The sequence below is a fragment of the Stigmatopora nigra genome, chromosome 6 (genome assembly GCF_051989575.1).
Source record: "Stigmatopora nigra isolate UIUO_SnigA chromosome 6, RoL_Snig_1.1, whole genome shotgun sequence".
In the NCBI taxonomy this organism is placed as follows: domain Eukaryota; kingdom Metazoa; phylum Chordata; class Actinopteri; order Syngnathiformes; family Syngnathidae; genus Stigmatopora; species Stigmatopora nigra.
In genome coordinates, this window is record NC_135513.1 from 10,008,881 (window position 1) to 10,030,489 (window position 21,609).

Sequence of the window (21,609 nt, forward strand, 5' to 3'; positions counted from 1 at the left end):
TTTCATTATTGTAAACAAGGGGAAAAAAACATTTTTACTGAACTCATCTTCAATATCATCAACAAACAAGTTTACCTTTAGATATTATATTTGTTAGGTAAAATTTGACCAGGAATGTAACAATATAAGGGGCATTTCCTGATCCTTTGGACACCAATATTAGCATGTAGTAAATTCTAAATGTGCAAGAAACTACCATCATGCTCGCCTTGCTCTCGGATTTCTGCTTTTTAATGGTAAAAATTGCTTCATTTAGGACACTTGTGACAAAATACTTAAATGAACGGAACAAAAATATCTCTCATCACAAATCTTGCCTTTCTATTCGTAAATTGATTCCATGTGCCATTTTCCCCAGGAAAATGGTTGTCGTAGTTTTGTATTTGATTTGTATTTGTATTTGATTTGTATTTGTTTTGTAAGAACCAATTATAAGATGAATACTGTAAATCCCAGTTCTTTTCACACATTAAAGCAACTTAGGAGGGATATCACACTATTATACATTTTGCGATCACTCTTGCACACACCATTTGACAATTCCAACTTTACACAATTTATTTGAATAAACAATGACATGTTGGCAGACACAAGTTTATAAAACACATACATGACCTCAGATCATATAATGGTGAATAAAGTTGTTTGTACAAGGAAATTACTTGCAGGAACAACACAACAATGAAGTAAACCATTATAAATTTAATGAGGGATAAAGTTCATTTTTCCAAACTCTGAACCTGTTAATATACTGAAAGATCATGCCAAAATGTTATTTACTTCCAGGGGGTTTGGGTTAAGTCCTATATAATGGACACATTATTAAGATGTTTCACGGATCGTTGATTATCCACTGGTGTGTTGAAACCCTGTGATTTGTTCTGCTTCCTGTAAAGTTTTTGACAGTTCTTGTGATTCACCGGTGGCGACTTCACGCCTCGAGGTCAACAGTGTAGTAGAAGAGGCCTGATTTCCAGAAGGAATTGCGGATTCTGCTTGAAGACCTGCAGGACTCTTCTGGTCAGCCAAAGGGCCGGCGAGGCCCAGGCTGGTTAGGGCATCCAGATTTCCATCCGGGTCCACCATCATATCGATGACTGAACAATACCAAACACTAAAATGTCATTATTTTGATTTTCATGCTTGCAAATATGTCCAATAATAATAAATACTTAAAAATAAAAATTCGCTTTTTAAAAAATTGAAATTACACCAACAACTGGGCTCCTTTGCTTGTAAAAAATAAAGGCGCCTGTCTTTCTGCAGGTTTTATTCTTTACTTTTCAAAGTGTAAAGAGAGAGTTGTCTTATCTTTATTGTACAACAGAACAACAAAAATACTCATCATAGTTCATATTCTCTTCTCTTATAAAGTAAGGTAACATAGTTACTGTCATATTAGAATACGGAGGAAAGAAATGTATTTACTTATTCACAGAAGTTTGAAGTTTTAAATTTGAAACAAAAAAGATGTGATGGTTACCGTGATATTGACTGATGAATTTTCTTTTATTGTGATAACATTTTTTTTGTAATATCGACCAGCTCTAATTTTTCATGACATAAATCAACGTTAATTGAGCTCTAGCACCGCCACTATCGCAACTCATACCAACAACACAAATGTGAGTTAGCGTCATCTGCGAAACATAATCTATACACTTCACTAAAACAAACTATACCACGTTGTTGAAATCAAAGTAAATTACAGCAATTTGGTGATTTGTCTCATACAGATATAAAAATCAACATACCTAGCAGTTGTCTTTCCACTCTCTTTAAATCTTGAATAATAGTGGAAATCTCCTGGTTAAAAAAAAGAAGAAATATGAACATTAAGTGTCAATGATGGTAATGGAGAACATTTTTTAAGTGAATGCTTGTTTAGAGAATTAAGATCAGTTTTGAGCCAGTTGGATTCTCACCATGTTGGAGCTCTTTAACAGCAATGAATCATGCTCTGCCTGGAGTTTGCTCTCAATCTCCTCCCATTTACGATCTTTATCCTTGAAAAGGAACCTACAGATTGAGAAGCAGTAAACATTTATAAAAGCAAAACACACAATAATTTTCAATGTAGCTCTCCACATTAATGGATTGAATAATATAATTAAATTAATATGGTTGTAATATAGGATAAAGCTTGTGAGTTGTCATTCTATGTGTGATAACGAGGATTTTTTTGCCACTGGCTGTTGGTGAATGCCTGTCATATGTCACTCGGAATGGCTTTGGTGGCCTAGTTTCAGTAAATAGGAAGGACAATCAAAGGAAAAACCAAAACACAAGCCAAGTCAAGTATGTATCAGAAAAATCAATACCCTTTTTTAAAACATGGGGTGAATGTTTTTTGTGGTGCAGTGGGGTGCTCACCTGATTTTTCCTGCTGTTTTGTCGACAGATTGTCGTATTCGCTTAGAGAGCTGATTCACAGATGGTATGAGTAAACTATCCAGAATTGCCTGGTTAGATAGAAATATGTTTCAATGTTACATTATATTATACTACTCCCAAATAATCTGTATTTAGAAATAATTCATTTTTGTGAATTTGTACAGTATGTATATAGTCATCATCAAACAAAGGGATGAACAATGTATTTTTTGGGGGGAGAAATGTGAGCCCTGGTTTACATTATGGCGAATGGAATCGGCCTTGTCTGAAAACAGAGCACTTTGGCCATCGAGCATGAATGTGTATCGAGGGTTCATGGGTTAACAAATAAGAACAAAGCCTCTATTTTGACAGATTTGTTTATAACAGACAATGGTGTTTTTAAGTCATTTTGTTACCTGACATGTTTACCAATTTCGTCATACGCAGCTGGGTATGATGACAATTAGGCTTTTGTCGAGTCAATGATGATGACAAAGCTTATGTCCGATTATTATTATTATTATTATTATTAAAACTTTATCTGGGTTTTGTTGAAGCTGGTGTACACTATAACGAATACGGTTTTTATATTGAAAGAGGGACTTACTTCATCTCTGTTCCAAGTTTGTCGTCGAATAGAGCGAGATGATCCCTGTGAACCTGTGGACCTCGGTCTCATTTCAATTGACTTTCCATTTGCTTCCATAGCAGTGCAATGATCTGTGGAGGGAGCCCCTAGGTCCAAGCTGTCATCACATTCCTCCAACTATAACAGAATATACATTTCATGAATTCCAAGTGTGTTGAGATGGATGTTTGATTTGTTTAATATATGGATTTTGGATTTAAAAATGTATCACTTTTGCTAATCAATGTTCAGCCATACGTTCAAATATTCACAATACCATGACTCCGGGATCAGTGGTTGCAGGGCTCACTGAGTCAATCTCTCCAGCAACATCATGAATCTCTCTTGCAAGCATTGCTAAATCTTTGGCAAGGTCCTGGCTAATCCTGTTGAGCAAATGATAACCAAATATGATTCTTCATTTTTTAAACATCTATTTTATCTAATTAGCAAGGTGAGAATCCTCAATTAATTTGCAAGGTGAGAATCCTCAATTCTTTTTGAAACATCTCAACTCTCATATCATCTTCTCCCGCTTTACCCAAAGTCCGGTCTCGGGGCCATCCTGATCAGATGCCCGGGCCAACTTATCTGGCTCCTCTCGATCCGAAGGAGCAGCGGCTCTACTCCGAGCCCCTCCCGGATGACCGAGATTCTCAGCTTATCTCTAAGAGAGAGTCTTTCGGTCACGACCCACAGCTCGTGACCATAGATGAGAGTAGGAACATAGATCGACCGGTAAATAGAGAGCCTCACTTTTTGGCTAAGTTCCTTCTTCACCACGACAGACCGGTGCAGAGTCTGCATCACAGCAGATGCTGAACTGATCCGCCTGTCAATCTCCCATTCTATTCTTCGCTCACCCGTGAACAAGACCCCAACGTACTTAAAGGGACCTGATCCCTGACCCAGAGAGTGCATGCTACCATTTTCCGACTGAGGACCATGGTCTCAGATTTGGAGGTGCTGATTTTCATTCTGACCGCTTTACGCTCGGTTGCGAATCGTTCCAGCGAGAGTTGGAGATCACGGCCTGATGAGGCCAACATAACCACATCATCTGCAAAAAGCAGGGATGAGGCCAACAAACCGGAACCCCTCATCATTACGGTTTATATTCTTGTATCTATTCCCATTGTTTCACAGAAAAAAAAATTGCCGACACCTTAAAATATGACACGTCAGTTTAGATCATCTGATGTTTTCAAACTCTACCTACCTGGCTATTTCCTCACTGTGTGCTGTCCAGTCTCTCATGTATTCCTCTTGATCGTTCAAAGCTGGATTCAAGTCTGCAGAATTTGTTGCAATTGGCCCTGAGCCACCTAGTTGGGCCACCCGTGTGGATGGAACTGATCGTGCCTGGCGCTGTTTGGACAGATGGCGGTTGGAGCCGTACTCGTCCTCAGAGGTGGAGGTGTACTCTACAGGCACACGTCTCCATCGAGTGCTGGCTGTGGAAAGAATGCAGGAGTCGATTAAACAGTCATTTCAGGTTGTCCCCTGCCTTGTGACCGAAGGCAACTGGGATAGGCTCCAGCACCCCCCCGCAACCCTAGTGATGATAAAGCGGTTAAGAAAATGGGAAAAAAAAGAACAATAGGTTTGACTAAATAAGAAGATTTTTTCTTGACACTCACACATGGCCTGTCCGTATGAGGATGCAGCTTTACTTTTGTCAGGGAGTTTGGAGGCACTGTTTGCCCTGGCTCTGGGTCCACATACAGAAGGAACATTGGACCCCCTTTGTCCATGTCTAGTAGCATAATCTGCAACAGCACTTCTAGCTCCGAATCCTCTGCTTCTCATCACAGTGGCTTCAGAGTCACTCTGGGCAGAAGGAGATCCAACCCTTGGTCTTCTTGGCTGCGCCAGAGCCTCTATCCTTGACATTCCTCTCTTTGCAAGGCCTGTGGAACTGGTAGTTGAAGCTTCAGATGCCACAGACATCCTGTCGAAATCTGCGGGTTCTGTATCGGTGGAGTCACCCAGTCGGGCTCTCCGAAGAATGGACGCCCTTGTGGGCCTCGGCTTGGGAACACTTGTGGTTTTACTGGCTGGCAGAGAAGCAGGGGACTGATTGACCTTGGCTCGACTGGACTTGGTGCTAGCACCCACTGTCGTACTTCCTGTTTGGATTCTGGGCTGGGAACCTCTTGGTTCCTGTGTGGTTGAAGGGGTATCAGAGAGAAGCGAGTTGGAATTAACATCGTCATCAGTGAGGTCTAGAGAAGTCCAAGGCTGCTGAAGACCTTGTGTTTTTGTCTTAGCCCTAATGTCCTGACCAACAGCTGGGCCTTTGTTTTTGGAGCACAAAACCGTTTTTTCCTTTTGCTGTCCTACAAGAATGCGCCGTTTTTGTACCATTTTCCTTGCGCCACCAGCCTGGCTTACTGTACTAGTTGTGTCTACGTCCGATTCTGGTGATATTGAACCTTCAATGGATTGACTTGGTGGTTCACCTTGGTCTGATACAGTGGATTCTAAGAAAGCTGCTACTAGCTCAGAGTCTTTTTGTAGTGTCTCAATGTTGATGCCAGTCTCCCGACCTGTGAGTCCATCGATACGGGGAATCAATTCAATGGGTACATTTGAGCTTGGCTTCTCAACAGTAAAGCTCTCCTGTCTTAAATATGGTTTTCCGCTACTCTCCCTGTTCTTTACTTCTTCATTTTTCCTCCTTTGCACTTCATCTTTTCTCCTTTCACCACTGGTCTTTGGCCGAGGGGGTAGCCTAGCCATCACACCTGACTGACTGGCTCTCCCATAACTGCTACCCTGAGACCTGGCTGGTGAAGAGCGACTTGGGCTACCATGAGCAGGAAAATTTGGCTGATCTGCGATTTTACCCTCAGGTTTTACTTTCTCTTGAAGTTCTGTGTCCTGCTTCTCTCCCATGTCAGTGTTCACAGCAGAATTTAGGTTCCTCCTACTTTGGGTCACATCCTCAGCAGAGACCTGGGGCAGAGTTTTTCTTTTACGTTCTTTTTGACCAGATGAAGCATAGGAATGGCTCGATTCACTAACGTCTGCTGAAACACATGCAACGTTTGCAATATTAACACTGTTATTAGTGTAGTATATGAGGAGCTTTAATAGGTGTAGTCATGCTAATCTAGTCATGTATAATGAATTTGTGTTATTTGAAGTCAAAGGTGCTTTAGTACCTTTGTTGGTGCCTATGTGACTCTCCGCACCAGATCCTTCAGGGTCCGTTCTTATGTGGCTGGCAGCCAGAATAGCCCACTGTGAGACCCAGCGAGGACCACCTACCACCAGATCGTCAGTCAGTGCCTGGAAAATAAAAGAAAGTGCATTTCTAGCCACGAAAGATGATTCTAAAGGAAGTTGTAGTCATTTGCGAAATAATAATTTTCTGATTCAAACGTGGACAAGGGGTGGGCAAAAAAATCCACAAAATCCCACAGTGGGTGCAGGTTTTTATTCCAATCCATCAAGAGGACACCTTTGCACCAATCTGGTGTCCCACAAGTGCAATCTATGTTTTGCAATCAGGTGCTTCTTGTTTTCAAACAGTTTGTGGTGACTCATTTGGATCAAAAATGTGCACCCACCGTGGCCCTTGAAGACTGGTCTGACCGTCCCTGCTTTAGATAAAACTCAGAAATAAGCATTCATTAAACATAGATGTCCACACCACTGTTCAAATGCCAAGATTCTGTGGTATGAGACAAAAAATATGTTAATAATCTAATCTACAACCTGTCAATTTAATTGAAGAAAAAAGCAATTAATGTGGCTGCACTAGTATGCACACTCGCTTAACTGGAAATATTGATATTTTTTGGTTTAACCAATAATTTTCAAATAGCAGTTAAATTTTGAATGTTCCTTTAGTTTTTTGGTTTAGTATGTGAGAGATGGGTATATAACTAATGTGCACCCACCTCTGTTTCCAGGAAGCCAGGTTTTCCTCTTTCTTTAGTACCAGACCTGTGAGAGGTTAGGGTCTCTTTTAGATCTGCACTTCCCACTCTGGAAACATGCACTGTCTCAGGTTCAGCTACGCCAAACACCTAACAAGAGAAAAATGAAAGACAACCATTTATACCGATCTTGTTAACATAAAATTGATCTCATCTAAATTCAGGACAACAGTCATTATTCTTTTCTTCCCACTTTGTCAATCATTTTTCGGGCCTCCTCTTCTTCACGATCTCCATTTTCCAGCTCAATGGTGTACGTTCCTCTGTCGCTACAATCGTCTCCATGCTGATAGCACTCATCGTGACTGCTTTGTTGTTGTGGTGCAGCGCCATGTTTTCTGTCTACCAGGCCGATTGCCACTTTAGTACTTGAAGACCTACGACGACGAGCTGGACTTTCCTCTTCTGCAAAGAGCCCTTCTGGCACGTTAGCTCGCACTTCTCTTATCTTCATTCCGGTTCCACTCCAAAGCCCCAAAGAGCGTTCCTCCATACTAGCAGCCCTGCGTTGTTCTCCTACCGCATTCTCTGAGTCACTCTGGGTGCCATCCTCATGTTTGCTGTCTGTCATAGAAGAATGGCAAATAGGCTTTAACATGGGGCATGAAAGTATGGTGGAACTGCTGTCATATTCAAGTACAGTAACGCGCTTTAAGTACCTTTGAGACTCCGCAATTGAACAGGAAGATCACTCTTGACACTTTCCCCACCATCTTCTGCCACCGTTTCTTTGACAGTCAACGGCAGCTCATTCTGGGCCAACCAATCAGCGACTTTGACCTCTGCTGCTACCATGACTGTCTGAAGTGGACTCAGTTCCTCTCCCACTTGCCTTTTTGGTCTTGCCTTTGTGTCTAAGCCCAACTTTTCAACTCGATCTTTGACTGTTACTTTGCCCAATGCCCCAGCATCAAATTCGATGGTGTAGGATGCGTGACCATGGACAGGCTCTGTAGCAGATGAAGCACCATCTTCTTGATCTTTAGATGTGGACTCACAACTCTCTTTCCTTTCTGGGGGAGCATCTTTCGTTGGGATTTCAAAGTAGCTCGGCTCCTGAGAAGAAGATATTTGCAGGGGAGCCTTTGGAATTTCGGCATTCTTCTTTGGGTCTGTTAGAAAAAACAAAGTTGTACGTTGGATTCATTCATTCATCTTTCATCTGAGCCTGCACCTGCCCGCAACGAGGTCAGGTGAGTTAACCTCGCAATATAGAGCCAGTTATTGCGAAACACAAGTAACAGAAGAAGAAAAATGAGTTGAAGATTCGTTGTAAATACCTGTTTGAGCTTTTTCACGACTTCTGTCAGAAATCTTTTCTTCAGAGTGATCATCAGCGGCTCCGTCACCCCACCAGGCAGGCTGTCCATAAAGAGGTGTTCCCCTGTGTAAAACTGCAACATCTTGAACAGAAAAAAAAACGCTGTATCATGACGTTTTGGTTTAAGCAGAAACAAGGGCAAAAGAATGACAATGTACAAAAATAAATGATGATTGATAGAAGGATCTTTTAGCATTATGAATTGAAGAAGTTTCAATGTATCCTGATAACTAACCTGCCATCTTTTCCTCAACCTTGCTGGGCTCTGCGGGTTTAGCGGACAATGCCTCGCACTCTGGCGCCGCTTCTGATTTTGATGACTCCCCCTCCACAGGCCTTCTCTGGTTGAGCTGAAGTTGACTGCTATACTTCTCATGCTGAAAAAAGGAAGAAATAATTAGATAGGATAAGAGGAGTAGGAATAAACACCAACAAGTTAAAATACAGAGGTATTTAAAAATAATGTAAACATTTTGAAAAACATGGAACATGCAGCTAGACTTTCTATGAGGAACAGTTGAGCTGTTATCTTAGAACTGATTTAAACTCACTGTTTATAATTTTTTCCCTTATGGTGGATGTAATTGTATTGTGGGTTTACTATGCTTGAATCCTTTTAACTCTGTCACCGCATGTAGGAAATTCTGTCTAAACAAGCGTTAGGTAAAAAAAACATCAATAATACTTTTTTTTAGGGTTTGCATCACCAGTAGTTTCAGTCAAACCTCCAAGTGAAATAAACTTGATTTAAAGACATTGAAAGGCAGCCTCCTTACCTTAAGAGCCTCTTCAGGTATGTGCAGCTCTCCACGAACAACAGTGAACATGTTTGTATGTGAGAAAAGTTAAGGTAAAGGTGGTATCTTCATGTAAATTGTTCCAAACTATAGAGAGTAAAGCATTTCACATTACAGCGCCGGCTATGTTGCCTGAAAGAGGACAGAAGATACTCAAAGGATATCGTAACCGAACCTCAACTTGTCATCGATCTTCAGCGTGACATACATTTGCTCTTGTACTCTGACATCGTTGACAAAAGTCTGCAAAAATAAAAATAATAAAACAAACAATGTAGTTGAGCAAATAAAGTGTCGTATATTAATTATGGCTAACAAATTCCTATATTTATAAGTATGGCAAATGTTCCTATCGAATGAAAAATAAAATGTTCCAATTTTTTAATATGCTGTTCATTTTCTGTACATGTGAAACAATACAATAATACCTTGACATACAAGTGTCCCAACAAAGGAGAAATTTAAGATACGAGGACATTTCAGAGCAAATATTTGCCTTGAAATACGAGCATACGATATGTTTCCCGGAGGGGCCATCCGGCTGGGTGAGTGTGCGAGAGGCTGCTTATGAGAACAGCAGCATCACAATGTCTTTCTTGCCGCATCACCCTCGCGTAAAGATATCTACGAGCACAGGGCCGTACTTTCTCCAGGAAAAATGCAAGTTGCATTTTTTCCTGGAGAAAGCCTGACCGAGTTGATGATCTTGCAAATGTGTAAAACTAAAATATAAAAACAAAGTTGAAGGGAAATTTTGCTGAGTGCATTTTTAACCTGGAATCATTTAAAGGAAAAAACAAGTGTTGAATTTGCATAAAACGATGAACCGGCATCCACAAAGTGTTGAATAACCATGAACTCACCCCGTTTAAACTGCCAAGGTCCTTAACTTTGTGTTCATCTGTATTCTCCTCATAGTTGATGACTGCATGTTGTTTGTCCACACTGCGAGACTAAATCAAATTAGATTGCTGTTAGGAAAAAATATCTCTTTGGCCATTTATTATACAGAAGGGAGGACACATATCTGTGCAGTTAATCTGTACCTGTAGCATTAGTTCACAGTCATCTCTCCCGACAAAGATCATCTCTCGGGGAAGCCGATGACGTGTCCCAACCGCACTCACGAGGAACCAGGACGTCAGACTCATGATGGAGTTTTAGAATCACCTTTGACCTTTAATACATCCTCCTGAAAATAAAAGATTAGCATCCAAATCTAGACTCAATGTCAAAAATGTGTGGACAACTGCTCAAATTAATGTTTTTCCACAAGAGATATGTGAGGAATAGATAATGGTTCAATTGAGTATGAATATGTTTTGCTTTAGCCCCTAAAAATTTAAAGAAAACAGTTCAGTGCAACAGTGGTTAGCTAAATATGACTTTATAATGACTACAGGTTTGATATGTTTATCTATGTAAACCTTGCAATCAGTTGTTTTGGGGGTGTTTGCGTCTATCCAGCTGACTTTGAGCCACCCTTAATCGGTGGCCAACCGATCGGAGGGCACGAGGAGACCATTCACACTCACACTCGTACTGGGGGCAATTTGACTGTCCAATCAGCCTACCATGCATGTTTTTGGAATGTGGGAGGAAACCAGAGTACCCGGAGAAAACCCACACACGCCCAGAGAGGACATGCAAACTCCACACAGGTGGACTGACCTGGATTTTGACCCAGGATCCCAGAGCAATGAGACCGATACCCACGCAATCCACCGGACCGTTGAGTTTTAGATTAGTAAATTTTAACCTGGTGGTCTTCCCTGCTATACATATAGGCTTTCCTTCCAGCACTTCTATGAGCAGAATATCAACATAAAAAAGCACCATACCCTTTTGACTTAATTAGACAGACTTCCCGAATGCTGAAATAGCGGCATGGGCACACAGGCCTCCTTGCTGACTCATGTTTGAATTAATGGGCTACATCCACACTGATATTGCCAGTTAACTGGGAGGGATTTTGAACCATCATCTTTATCCGAACTTGCTACCATTTTAAGGCGGTGGTTACAGTGGCCTAGAGACAGTCGCCTTGAGATGTTTGACTACACATCCGTCCTAAAATGCACGGAAACTCTCCTCCGACGATGACAAGGCACCGACTTGGCTCGCAGGGGGAGGCAGTAGATGGCTAATCAGCCAATGACAACGCCTGAAAATTAGCCCAGTTCAGCCATGTTTGACATGAATATATTTATACGTAGAGGAAAATTCGATGTTAACACGTAAAATCAAAAATAATGACAGTTAAACTCAACGCGTACGTGTGTTGTTTTACGCAAGCGTCGAGTTTGGAAGGCTAGCTGTCTTATTAGAGGGGTACACAGCAATGTTCATTTAACCGCATCCTTCCTCAAAAAGGAGTCCCTCGCATCAGGACCAAAACCTTTTGGTTTAAAAACATAACAAGGATGAAACGTTTCACTCACCAGCAGCTGACACGGCGATCGCCTCCTGATTTCTGAGCTATATTTGTGGCGAAAACTGATGCTGTTTCTGCTTCTTACTCGCTACTGGCCGCCAAGCCCAGTAAGCGTTAGAACGTCTTCGCCTCGTGGTGGCGCTGTGTTCTCGTTATGGGGAACTCGATACGTGGTTACCTAATAGGTCTGCCATAAAGACAAGTCACTACTAAGCCAACCGTATTTAGTGGTTCATGTTTGTTTTTGTATTTTTTCTCCCGATTAAAAAATAAATAAAATACATTTAAAAATCTGGTAATATATTATGAATTGTATGAAGACTGTACATTTGAGATGTTTCGACCAAGTAGTGTGCAATTCTTTATTGTTTGTTAAAAAATGTTAGATTGTTAGTAAATATATGAACTTGAAGATTATCAGTAACGATAAGGTTAAGAAAAGTATTTACACATTATTTATGAAATGTTGACCCTACCAATTTTGTCCACTAGATAGCAAAACAGTACCAGCCTTCTATGTGCATCTTTGTTTTTACTCTCATCCAAGTCAACCAAATCCTAGTAGATCGTTCCAATGTATGCATGGGTAAAAAAGTTTGATATTATTTGCTTATTTATTTATAAATTCATTCATTTACCTAACCACTTATCCTAAAAAGAGTCGCGGGGGTTGCTGGAGCCTATCGCCTATCTACGGTCACCAGGCAAGGGACACCCTGAATCTGAATTGGTGACCAACCAATATCAGCATCTCATTTTCTTAACCTGCTTCCAGAAACCCTTGCAGGTTTTTGGGATGTAGGAGGAAAGCGGAGTACCTAGAGAAAACCCATGCAAGCTCACACAAGGGAGAACATGGTACCTGCAACTATTTCGAAACAATGAGGATCCATCTGGGATTGAAGTTTTGATCCCAGAATGACCTGCTAAACACTTGGCCACTGGGCCACATTGCTAACAAAGCTGTTGCAGCAATCTGAAATTCCAACTATTCTGTTTTGTGGGTGATGGATCGGGCATTGGTTAAAAAGATACTCGCCATCTCGTTAGGCAACAGACAAAGAATGCAAACACATGCACAAAGACACACACCTAAACAACTTCTTATTATGAATTCAAAACAACTTAGGTGGCGGCCCGACGGCTCGAGTGGTCAGTATGTCGGCCGTACAACTTTGGGGTCCTGGTTTCAAACCTAGGTCGGTCCACCAGTGAGGAGTTTGTATGTTCTCTTCAGTGAGGATAATGCAGTTCAGAAAATGAATGAAGTAATGAAACAACTTTGCATTACATCGCTGCTTTTTCTGAATTGTTCATGTTGACGACTTATTTATTTACTACTTATTTCTCTCTCTCTCTCTCTCTCTCTCTCTCTCTCTCTCTCTCTCTCTCTCTCTCTCTCTCTCTCTCTCTCTCTCTCTCTCTCTCTCTCTCTCTCTCTCTCTCTCTCTCTCTCTCTCTCTCTCTCTCTCTCTCTCTCTCTCTCCCTCTCTCCCTCTCTTTCTCCCTCCCCCCCCCCCCCCTCTGTCTCTCTCTTCCTCTCTCTCTCTTTCTGAGTATGTCATCTGAGCAACCGCCTCTGTTTCTATAGGTAGTCCATAATAATGAGTGTGTCCACTAGTGTTTATAGTTGCTGGCCCCTCCCACTGGCCGCCTTGGCCCCGCCCACGTTTCCGAGGTCTCACTTTGGTTCATCTCCTGACGTTCAAGTTCGCAGGAACGTCACGTCCGCACTTGAACTTGCAGCTCAGGGTTTGGGGAGGGCATGAAGGGGGGAGAAGAGGAGGAGAGGGGGGTCTTCTCTCACTGCACGCGCCCTCCATCATCATCATCATCACCATCATCATCATCACCATCATCATCACCACCATCATCATCATAGTGGTCGCGACTCTCCCGTCGCGGGTAAAAGTCATGAGGATCTTCTCTAGACAGCCCGCAGCGCTTTGCTCCCTTTGGTGCGTTTGCGCGTGATCGCGGACCTCACTTTTGCGCGTGTTTTTGAGCACCTCACTCGCTCGTGATTTTCTCACGGACGTCAGACGCATCCATGAAGAGATTTTCACTTGGACTCTACCTGGATTTCCCAATGTGAGCTGCGCCGCCAAGCCGCCACTCCAGCCAACATGTCTCGCCGTAAGCAAGGCAAACCTCAGCATTTGAGCAAACGGGACTTTTCTCGTAAGTATTTATGTGCGTTTCTTTCTATCCACGAGCTAGATCTTTATTGTTTTTTTTTTTTAAATGGGCAGTTCTTTGATGCATTTTAATAGTAAGAATCTCCTGCGCGAAGGGGGAAAACACACATGGGGCGTCGCGGGGAAGCGCGTTTGAAAATAGAAGGCTTTATTGCAAAATGCAAATGCTTCCAAAATAGCAAAGTAAAAGCTCAAATGAAGTTGGTCAGTCAACGGAGTCTTCCACATTCTTATGCCAAGAAAGGGCATGTATAAGCTTGGCTTGGTCACTGCAGACTTTTGCCTACTTACATGGTTGCATCAAGTGGATATGTTAATACTTTACGTTGTACACAAATATTCAATCACTACAATTCGTCTTTGCACTGTCAAAGTTGTATTTGCATAGGTTAGAGGCTATTTGGTCAGGAAATGCTGTTTACATTTGGCCATGGCGCTATGGTCTCGCGTGTCTTTTCTTTACTCGCAAGGCACATTGTTAGTGTGCCACTTATTACTTAGGACTTTTTTAAAAGTGGTGATTCCACCTGATCGAGAGAGAATCAATCATTCCTGAGTGAGGGGTGACATTTGATTCCTTTTATGAACAATGCCAAAACATTGGAATTGATACTGCAAACTTTACGATGAACCATCGAGTAGTGTATATTTTTAGGTCTATAAACAGCAGGAAACGTTGTAGAAAATGAGTTTTACACCAGTTAAAGTGTTTTTCTTCAGCAATAAATAAATTCACATTATTAAATGACAATAAGGTTATATATCATAAATGGTATTGTGAATGGATTTCTGTCTTAAAAGTGTTTGATTCAAGATTTTCCCCGCTCCTTCCGTGTCGATTGAATCTAATGACGCGCAAGTAGAACGTCTGGCTTCAGTCTGTGAGTGTGTTATACCCGGTCCCTCCAGTGGGGAGCGTACTATGCTTGTGCTCATATAGTTCCACCTATGAACTTGAACTTGATCCATTTTGTTCTTATATTCCTTACCTAAAACATTGTTGACCGTTTTGTTTAAAAAAATCATCGTTCTTTCCTTTGCTTGGAGTTTAAATGCACAATATAAACATATTTGGGGAGTAAAATTTTATCTCTTTAGTCCAGCGTAACGTTATTGAATGAAATGGTTGTTCTCATAATCCCAGCAGTTTTCCATCACATTAAAGTCTTATTGATGAACACTGAAGTAATATTTTTTTTTACAAAAAAATGACATTTACTTGACTCATGTAAGTGAGCACATATTTATTTCTTTGTACTTAATTGCACACTTCCTGTTTTTTGAAATAATTTTTTACCATCCATCCACCATATTCAGGAAATACATATTTTTACATGTTTATATATATCTGTATATATATATATATATATATATATATATATATATATATATATATATATATATATATATATATATATATATATATATATATATATATATATATATATATATATATATATATATATATATATATATATATATATATATATATATATATATATATATATATATATATATATATATATATATATATATATATATATATATATATATATATATATATATATATATATATATATATATATATATATATATATATATGTATATATATATGCCTTTTTTGTGAGGACCAATTGTTCAATTTTAATATACAAACCCTGTAGTCAGTTGTGTTTTCAAAATGATCTACAGCTCTTTTGATTGGTATCAAAAATGAGATTTTTTTTTTTGGTCTTGAAATCTTTCTCCTTCACCCAGGCTCACATACTCCGGCAATGTCCATGGTGTAAGCTGGTTAAGATAAGCTTCAAGGAAAAATAAAAATCTTTCATCTTTAATGTAGTCGAACATACAGGTAGCTTGGCCTATCTTGCATAGTCCCCCATTACCTTCTCGTCTGACCCGACATGGAATTAAAGCTTGAAGCGGCAGCGAGAATTCATCACATCTTATCTCAACATCCCAGTTGGAAGTTCCAATGTCATTTACCATGTGGCTAGATGAATTCTCTTTCTGTTAGTACTTCAGGGACCTACTCCACATCCAACCCCTTCATGTCTAACCATGGTTCACAAGATCCTAGCACTTTCAACAAAATGGGGTGCAATCATCTTGAACTCAAATTAGAATCTATTTTTTGATTCTCAGAGGTGTTAGGTTCATTAAAAAGTGAGATTGGCAGCACAATAAAGAGGGTCAAGCAACTTGTCATTATCTGCCTGGCTGCCGCACCACAGCCACAGTCGATATCAAAGTTTTGAATGTTTGACTTTCTTTCTCTCTCTCTCTCTCTCTCTCTTTCTTTCTCTCACTTTTTTCTCTCTCTGTTCATATCTCTCTCTTTCTTTCTCTATATTTCTCTTTGTCTTTTTTCACTCTTTGTCTCTCTCTTTTTCTCTCTTTCTCTGTTTTTTTCTCTCTTTTTTCTCTTTTTCTCTTTGTGCACCTCTTTCTTTCTTTCTTCATTTCTTTATTTCTTTCATGTTTCCTTTCTTTCTTTCTCTCTTTTTGTCTTTCTCCCCCTTTTCCCTCTTTTTGTCTTTCTCTTTTCTCTCTTTCTCCCCCTTTCTCTCTCTCTTTCTCTCTCTCTGTTTCTCCATTTCTCTGTCCCTTGCTCTCACCCCTTCTCTTTCCATTTGTATCTCCCTTTCTTTCTCTGCTTCTTTCTCTTTCAGCCTGTCTGTCTGTCTCTAGCTTTCGTTTTATGTCTATTTAGACTCCAGCTAATATTCTAATCATTTGTTCCCCTCTTCAGCTGAGCCACTATCAGGCATTATACCAGAAGAAGACTGCCAGGAGTCCCCCAGGCTGGGCATTGCTCAGGGTGAACCCCTAAAAGGGGATCAGGACTTGCTGACCTGTGGCCAGTGCCAGTCCCGCTTCCCCTTGGCTGACATCCTGCTGTTCATCGAACATAAACGGAGACAGTGCCATGGGGGTCTCTGTATAGACAAACCCTTAGACAGGCCGCCGTCTCCACCTCTCTCATCACCCCTCTCCACGTCATCCACGCACTCAAGGAACCACCACCCACGCAGGGTACGCAATCCCGTTGAGGTCGCCATTCAGGTGTCGCCGCGCGACGAGGATTGTTTATCGACATCCTTACAAGGAATAATCCCCAAGCAGGAGAATATCACAGGTAAACACACTAATACCTGTCACGCAAGAGTTAAACAAGGAGTGGAGTTTAGGTGCCATTTAATGTATCTGCTCTTGCATTTAAGGCCTTTGAACGCCGTTTACACGAGCCCTGAACAAACCTATAGAACACCGATCCTAACAATTATCGCCAGGAACGGAAACGTTTGCAGTGAGAAAAAAAAAACAGTCGGACAAAGACATAGATTATCTAAAGAAAGAATGGATCACAGATGTGCATAAATCCTGTATCCTCATGCGGTGAGGAGAAATGCATTGCTCTACCCCCATCTTTATTCCACTGTCTGGTCTCATACTTCTTCAAACATGTGCTTGGAAAAGATCATTACTCTAACAAATGTACAAATATAATTGCTATTAAAATCCAGATTTTCCAAGAAAATGCATTTTAGTTGAAACACAGCCTGTAATGATCTGCTTATCCCATGATTTGAGTAATTAAGAGCTTGTTAACACTGTGCTGGTTTGGTTTATTGGCAATCCACTGGGACTAAATGCGCCTGTTGTGATAACAAGCATGAGTCTCTTATGACTGGTTTTACATGGTGGGCTGTGATTTGGACCAGCAAAGCTTATTCTGATGTGTAATAATTTACTTAATACCTCGTGCCAGTTTGGCCCGTTTGACTAGGATAGGAATAGTTTCATTTGGAGGCAATTCAAGTAAAATGTGCTCTGACCAACGTATGCTGCTACTGTCTTATTTAGGAACGCTGCTCTGCAGATGGCAAGGATGATTGCAGTTGTTAGCTAGTTAGTCCTTTTCCTACAGAGTGACCACTGTTCATTAGTGTGGCGTTTACAAAACATCTGCCCTCTGTATGTGTGTGTGTGTGTGTGTGTGTGTGTGTGTGTCTGTGTGTGTGTGTGCGTGCACACACACTTACGAAGCTCACTTGCCTCTTGGCCTTGTCAGCTGCTCAAATATGCTTTTCTTTGCTTATTTCGATCCCCATGCCACATAATTCACATAATGTCATAGGGTCAGGAGCTCGCATTCTGGGTAGAGATATATTTATAGCTCTCATATATCTGGATGCTGTGTAAAAGACACCGCCTGAGTTGATTATTTATTTGGGTCAAGGTTAAATTTGCTGGATAAAATGCCATGTTAACAGAAGACATATTTTGTGTAAGAACTCAAAACGTATATGTAGATACAAGCCCTGTATCACTCGCATGCTGTAAACACCACGTCTCCCATCTTTGTGGCACAGTCTCCGAGATTGATGGATACAGACTGGCAGTGCCAGTACACCACCCCTGACCACATATGGTAGCTGCCGTGTTCTCTCACCCTGCTCATCTAGAGGCTGACACAAAGACACACGTGGTGTTTCCATGAATCCTCTCCCTATGTAATGGGGAATTCCACTAGATTGCACTCTACTTCATGCATATGCTTAATAAGCATCTTGTAGCAAACTGATTTCCCAGTGAAGATGATGACTGAACCTGAAGGTTGTGGGGTGACGATAATGCCCGGAAGAGCCAGAACTGGAGCTAAAGCTGTACTTCAATGGGACAGCTGAGGCTGTCTGGGATGTCTCATGGCTGCAGCTGGGGCCATGGTCTGCAGTCTGGAGCCCTGGGCCGTTAGAAGAGGGCAGAGCAGCCTGCGTGCCATCATTTGCATGATAAACAATTTAAGATATGCATAGCGACAACGTAGCTTGTCTCCAGATTATGGATGGCCCAGAAAGAGAGCAGATGACCGTTTCTCACACAAAACAGGGAAAATAACCCTCTCTCTTTTTATACATTTTAGATTAAAGTGGTACAGTAAGGAAGGTGCATGTTTGTTTACATTTTCTTTTTCATTATAGGAATACAAATTGGATTTTTATCATGATTGTCTCCTGTTTTTAACTGATTTACAAAGCACAATAGCACATTTGCCTGCAGTATAACATTCCATAAATTCTGGATTTAAAAAAAAACTTACTAATTCTACTTTAGGAGCTTTGAGCAAAATATATTTGGACTTTCACTATTTAGTCATGCGTCCCAGCATTAGCATCTTTTGTCTCCTTACCTGTGTGTTAATAGGGCCACAGTAGCAAAATCGAACACCCACCTCACACTTCCGCCTTCTTCCTCTACTCTTGCTCAATTGAAACCTTGACTTTGAATCAATACTGAGTTAATTACGGCGGCCACCTTGCCCCTCTCTTTTTCCTCTATGGAGCCAAACCTTATTGCTTATTGCTCCTGGTAGTTTCAAAATGTCTTTCTGCGGCATCTTGCCTATTCAATGTCTCTATGTTGTGCAAACAAAGGTATTTAGCAGGCACTGAATTGGCACCTTGCCACTTACTTCCAACCCCCCCTTCTCCATGTCCTTCACCACCTTACACATATCCTCACTGGGATCCTGTCAGGGCGACGTGGGGGTGAGTAATATTTGCTACGTGTGTGTGTTGGGGGATGGAAAGACTCCTTGATGGTGACATCTTTTTCCTGTGGCCGATGTGCGAGCGTGTGTGCATACGGGTCGCTCCACGAGTTCACATATGGTGCTTTGTTTCGGTGATCAGTTTAATTGATACTGAATAGGCCCAGATGCATGCTATTATAATTACTGAACATCATCTAATATTTTCAGCATACACACACCATTGTCTGCATAAACTGATGGTAATTGGATCTTACAGTTGCACTATGCGCTGATAAAATTGGAGTTATTTTTAGCTGTCAGCTCCAACAATTTTTAATAAAGGTAAACAGCAGGGGCATCGAGAAAGCCAAAATTCTTGGCGAATATGGGGGAAGGAGGGGGTGGTAATTACATGGGGTACAGTGGTGGGGGTTGTATTCGAAGTACTTTATTTTTGGGGAAAAAAGAAGGAAATGATGAGACAATCATGTGCAGTTTTGGATGAAGTCAAATAGGCAGGAGGAAATATCTCGTATTTTCAAATTCAGCAAGTTCTGTGTTCCAGCAATTTCATTACAATGAATATTTATTAGTTGTTTTTCTGCGTATTCATACAATATTTTGTGATCGTGTCATTCATAATGGAAATACAGAGATGTGCAGAAAGCAAATTTTAAATATCCACGTAAATTCATTCATTCCCATGTATTGAGAGAACATAAAATGACATCTATTGTAATTTTGCCTTTCTCAACATCGACGCTTTTTGCCACCGTGTGTCCCCAATTTAAAAAAAAAAAGGCTCACAAGAATGAAGCCAGGTAAAACGGACAGTAAAAGCTACTTGGTTCTCTCCAGTAATATTTCATTTTCACACACTCGCGCATTTTACCACTTCAGAAAGTGTGTCTGTTAATTTTATAGCTTCATCTATAATTACAAAAATCCACATGTAATTCCACATTAATTTCCCTAAGCAAGGCCAATTTCTCTGCGCTCCCAAATGTTGGTGTTGCATCAAGTTTTAGCGGCTTTGGCTGAATGCAAGAACTGAAGTGTATGTTAACATCTTGAAACTTTTGCATACATTACATGTGCAGGTTTGTGTACAGGTGCGGTTTTGAGCACTTAAACTGTTTATAGCTTTGTGAGCATGTGTGTGAGGGATGTTTTTTTTAAAGCTTTTACTACACTGGGTGTGCAAGCTAAACATGAAAGGGTCTTTGACTTGGCAAGCCTTGCCTGAGGATACCCCTCTATGGACTGTGCCAGCCCAGACTTGGCACAGATCACTACTCCTGAGGGACATGATGGGTCTAAATGGTTATGTGGTAGAATGGGGGTAGGGAGGGAAGGTGCGGATGTCAAAGCGATGTTTTAGGGTCTTAGGAAGCAGTGGCAGGTGTGTGTGGCAGGCAGGCAATGGGGAGAGTGTGCTTATGAATAGGTATGCTATAAAGTGTGTGCGTGAGTGTGTGCACGCTGTCCTTAGGGCTGTCGAATTGGGCTTCCTGTATCTCTGTTTGTCTTCTAACAACCTTGGTACTACAGCCTCAGGCCATTCAGGTGGATACTAGTTGAAGTATGCACCTGTACACAAGCACACAAAAAGACAACACACATACAGTCACTCTCATACAAACGTGCTGCAACACACCTGTTTCATGTACACAACAAAATTATACTCTCTTTTATTCTCAGGTCTACACCCACACACACGCACGCGCGAGGTAAACCACTGTGTATGAACCTGTGTTTTGTCAGTAATAAATATGTTGTGGCCTAGGCTGTGTCAGAAACATATGATCCTTATTTGAAATCCCCCCCATTCCCACTGTTATTGCTTACTGCTTTTCTATGCAAAATCTTTCCTGCTCATCCTTAATCTAACTCAAATCCAAACTAGGAAGAATTATTAGCATGTCTGCATCTTCTAAGTTACATTCCTCTGTGGCCAATTGCTATCAATCCATCTTGTCACCCAAGTGTCAAAAAAAAGTGTACAACAGACACAGCCTTATTTATCCAATGCCATGTCAAAAAGGATGAAAATGTCTAAGAAAAAGAGTGTCCTGTCTCTGTTCTGTCAATAGCGTGGCAGAAAGTCACATCTGAAGGTCAAGGGTCATCTGACAGCGTCAGAGGCCTGTCACACCAGCCGCCGACTTCACCACCTGCAGGTTAATTACTTTATTTTTAGACGTAACAGAAACAGAAGACAAAAAAGTGACTTTCATACAGCTGTACCTCTGGAAGTGGCAGATGTGAGCAAAGAAGGAAATGGAGACTTTTTTTTAGTTAGGACAGGAACCAACTTTGACAGGGGAATTTCATATTGAATATAATGTACTCTTCAATCATTGCTGTGA

The 21,609-nt window shown here is 41.0% G+C and overlaps 2 protein-coding genes across 2 annotated transcripts in view; one reads left to right on the forward strand and one right to left on the reverse strand.

Annotated features, from left to right (window-relative positions):
- Positions 1–532: 532 nt before the first annotated feature.
- Positions 533–11,638, reverse strand: cep170ab (centrosomal protein 170Ab). The gene is made up of 19 exons (XM_077719562.1): positions 11,511–11,638; positions 10,116–10,261; positions 9,933–10,022; positions 9,231–9,312; positions 9,049–9,104; positions 8,508–8,649; positions 8,232–8,354; positions 7,611–8,063; positions 7,145–7,515; positions 6,913–7,041; positions 6,172–6,298; positions 4,645–6,033; positions 4,224–4,458; positions 3,282–3,390; positions 2,984–3,142; positions 2,374–2,462; positions 1,926–2,019; positions 1,755–1,806; positions 533–1,097 (listed from the first exon to the last, which is right to left on the reverse strand). Exons 2-19 carry the CDS (start codon positions 10,218–10,220, stop codon positions 847–849), a joined length of 4,056 nt encoding a protein of 1,351 aa, XP_077575688.1. The 5' UTR covers positions 10,221–10,261; positions 11,511–11,638; the 3' UTR covers positions 533–846.
- A 1,679-nt stretch (positions 11,639–13,317) lies between these two features.
- The window catches only part of LOC144198475 (BCL11 transcription factor A-like), a 34,700-nt gene continuing 26,408 nt past the window's right edge, over positions 13,318–21,609 (forward strand). Inside the window, exons 1-2 of the mRNA XM_077719504.1 lie at positions 13,318–13,684; positions 16,457–16,843. Of these exons, the coding sequence (XP_077575630.1) occupies positions 13,630–13,684; positions 16,457–16,843 (442 nt within the window). The 5' untranslated portion in view covers positions 13,318–13,629. The remainder of the gene's footprint in view (positions 13,685–16,456; positions 16,844–21,609) is intronic.

Excerpts from the sequence above, each read along its gene's own strand:
- cep170ab (XM_077719562.1), bottom strand. The coding sequence starts at position 10,220 with ATGAGTCTGACGTCCTGGTTCCTCGTGAGTGCGGTTGGGACACGTCAT. Across the intron at positions 8,064-8,231 it reads TCGTGAAAAAGCTCAAACAG|ACCCAAAGAAGAATGCCGAA; the intron begins GTATTTACAACG and ends TTTTTCTAACAG. Across the intron at positions 3,391-4,223 it reads CACAGTGAGGAAATAGCCAG|GATTAGCCAGGACCTTGCCA; the intron begins GTAGGTAGAGTT and ends TTTGCTCAACAG.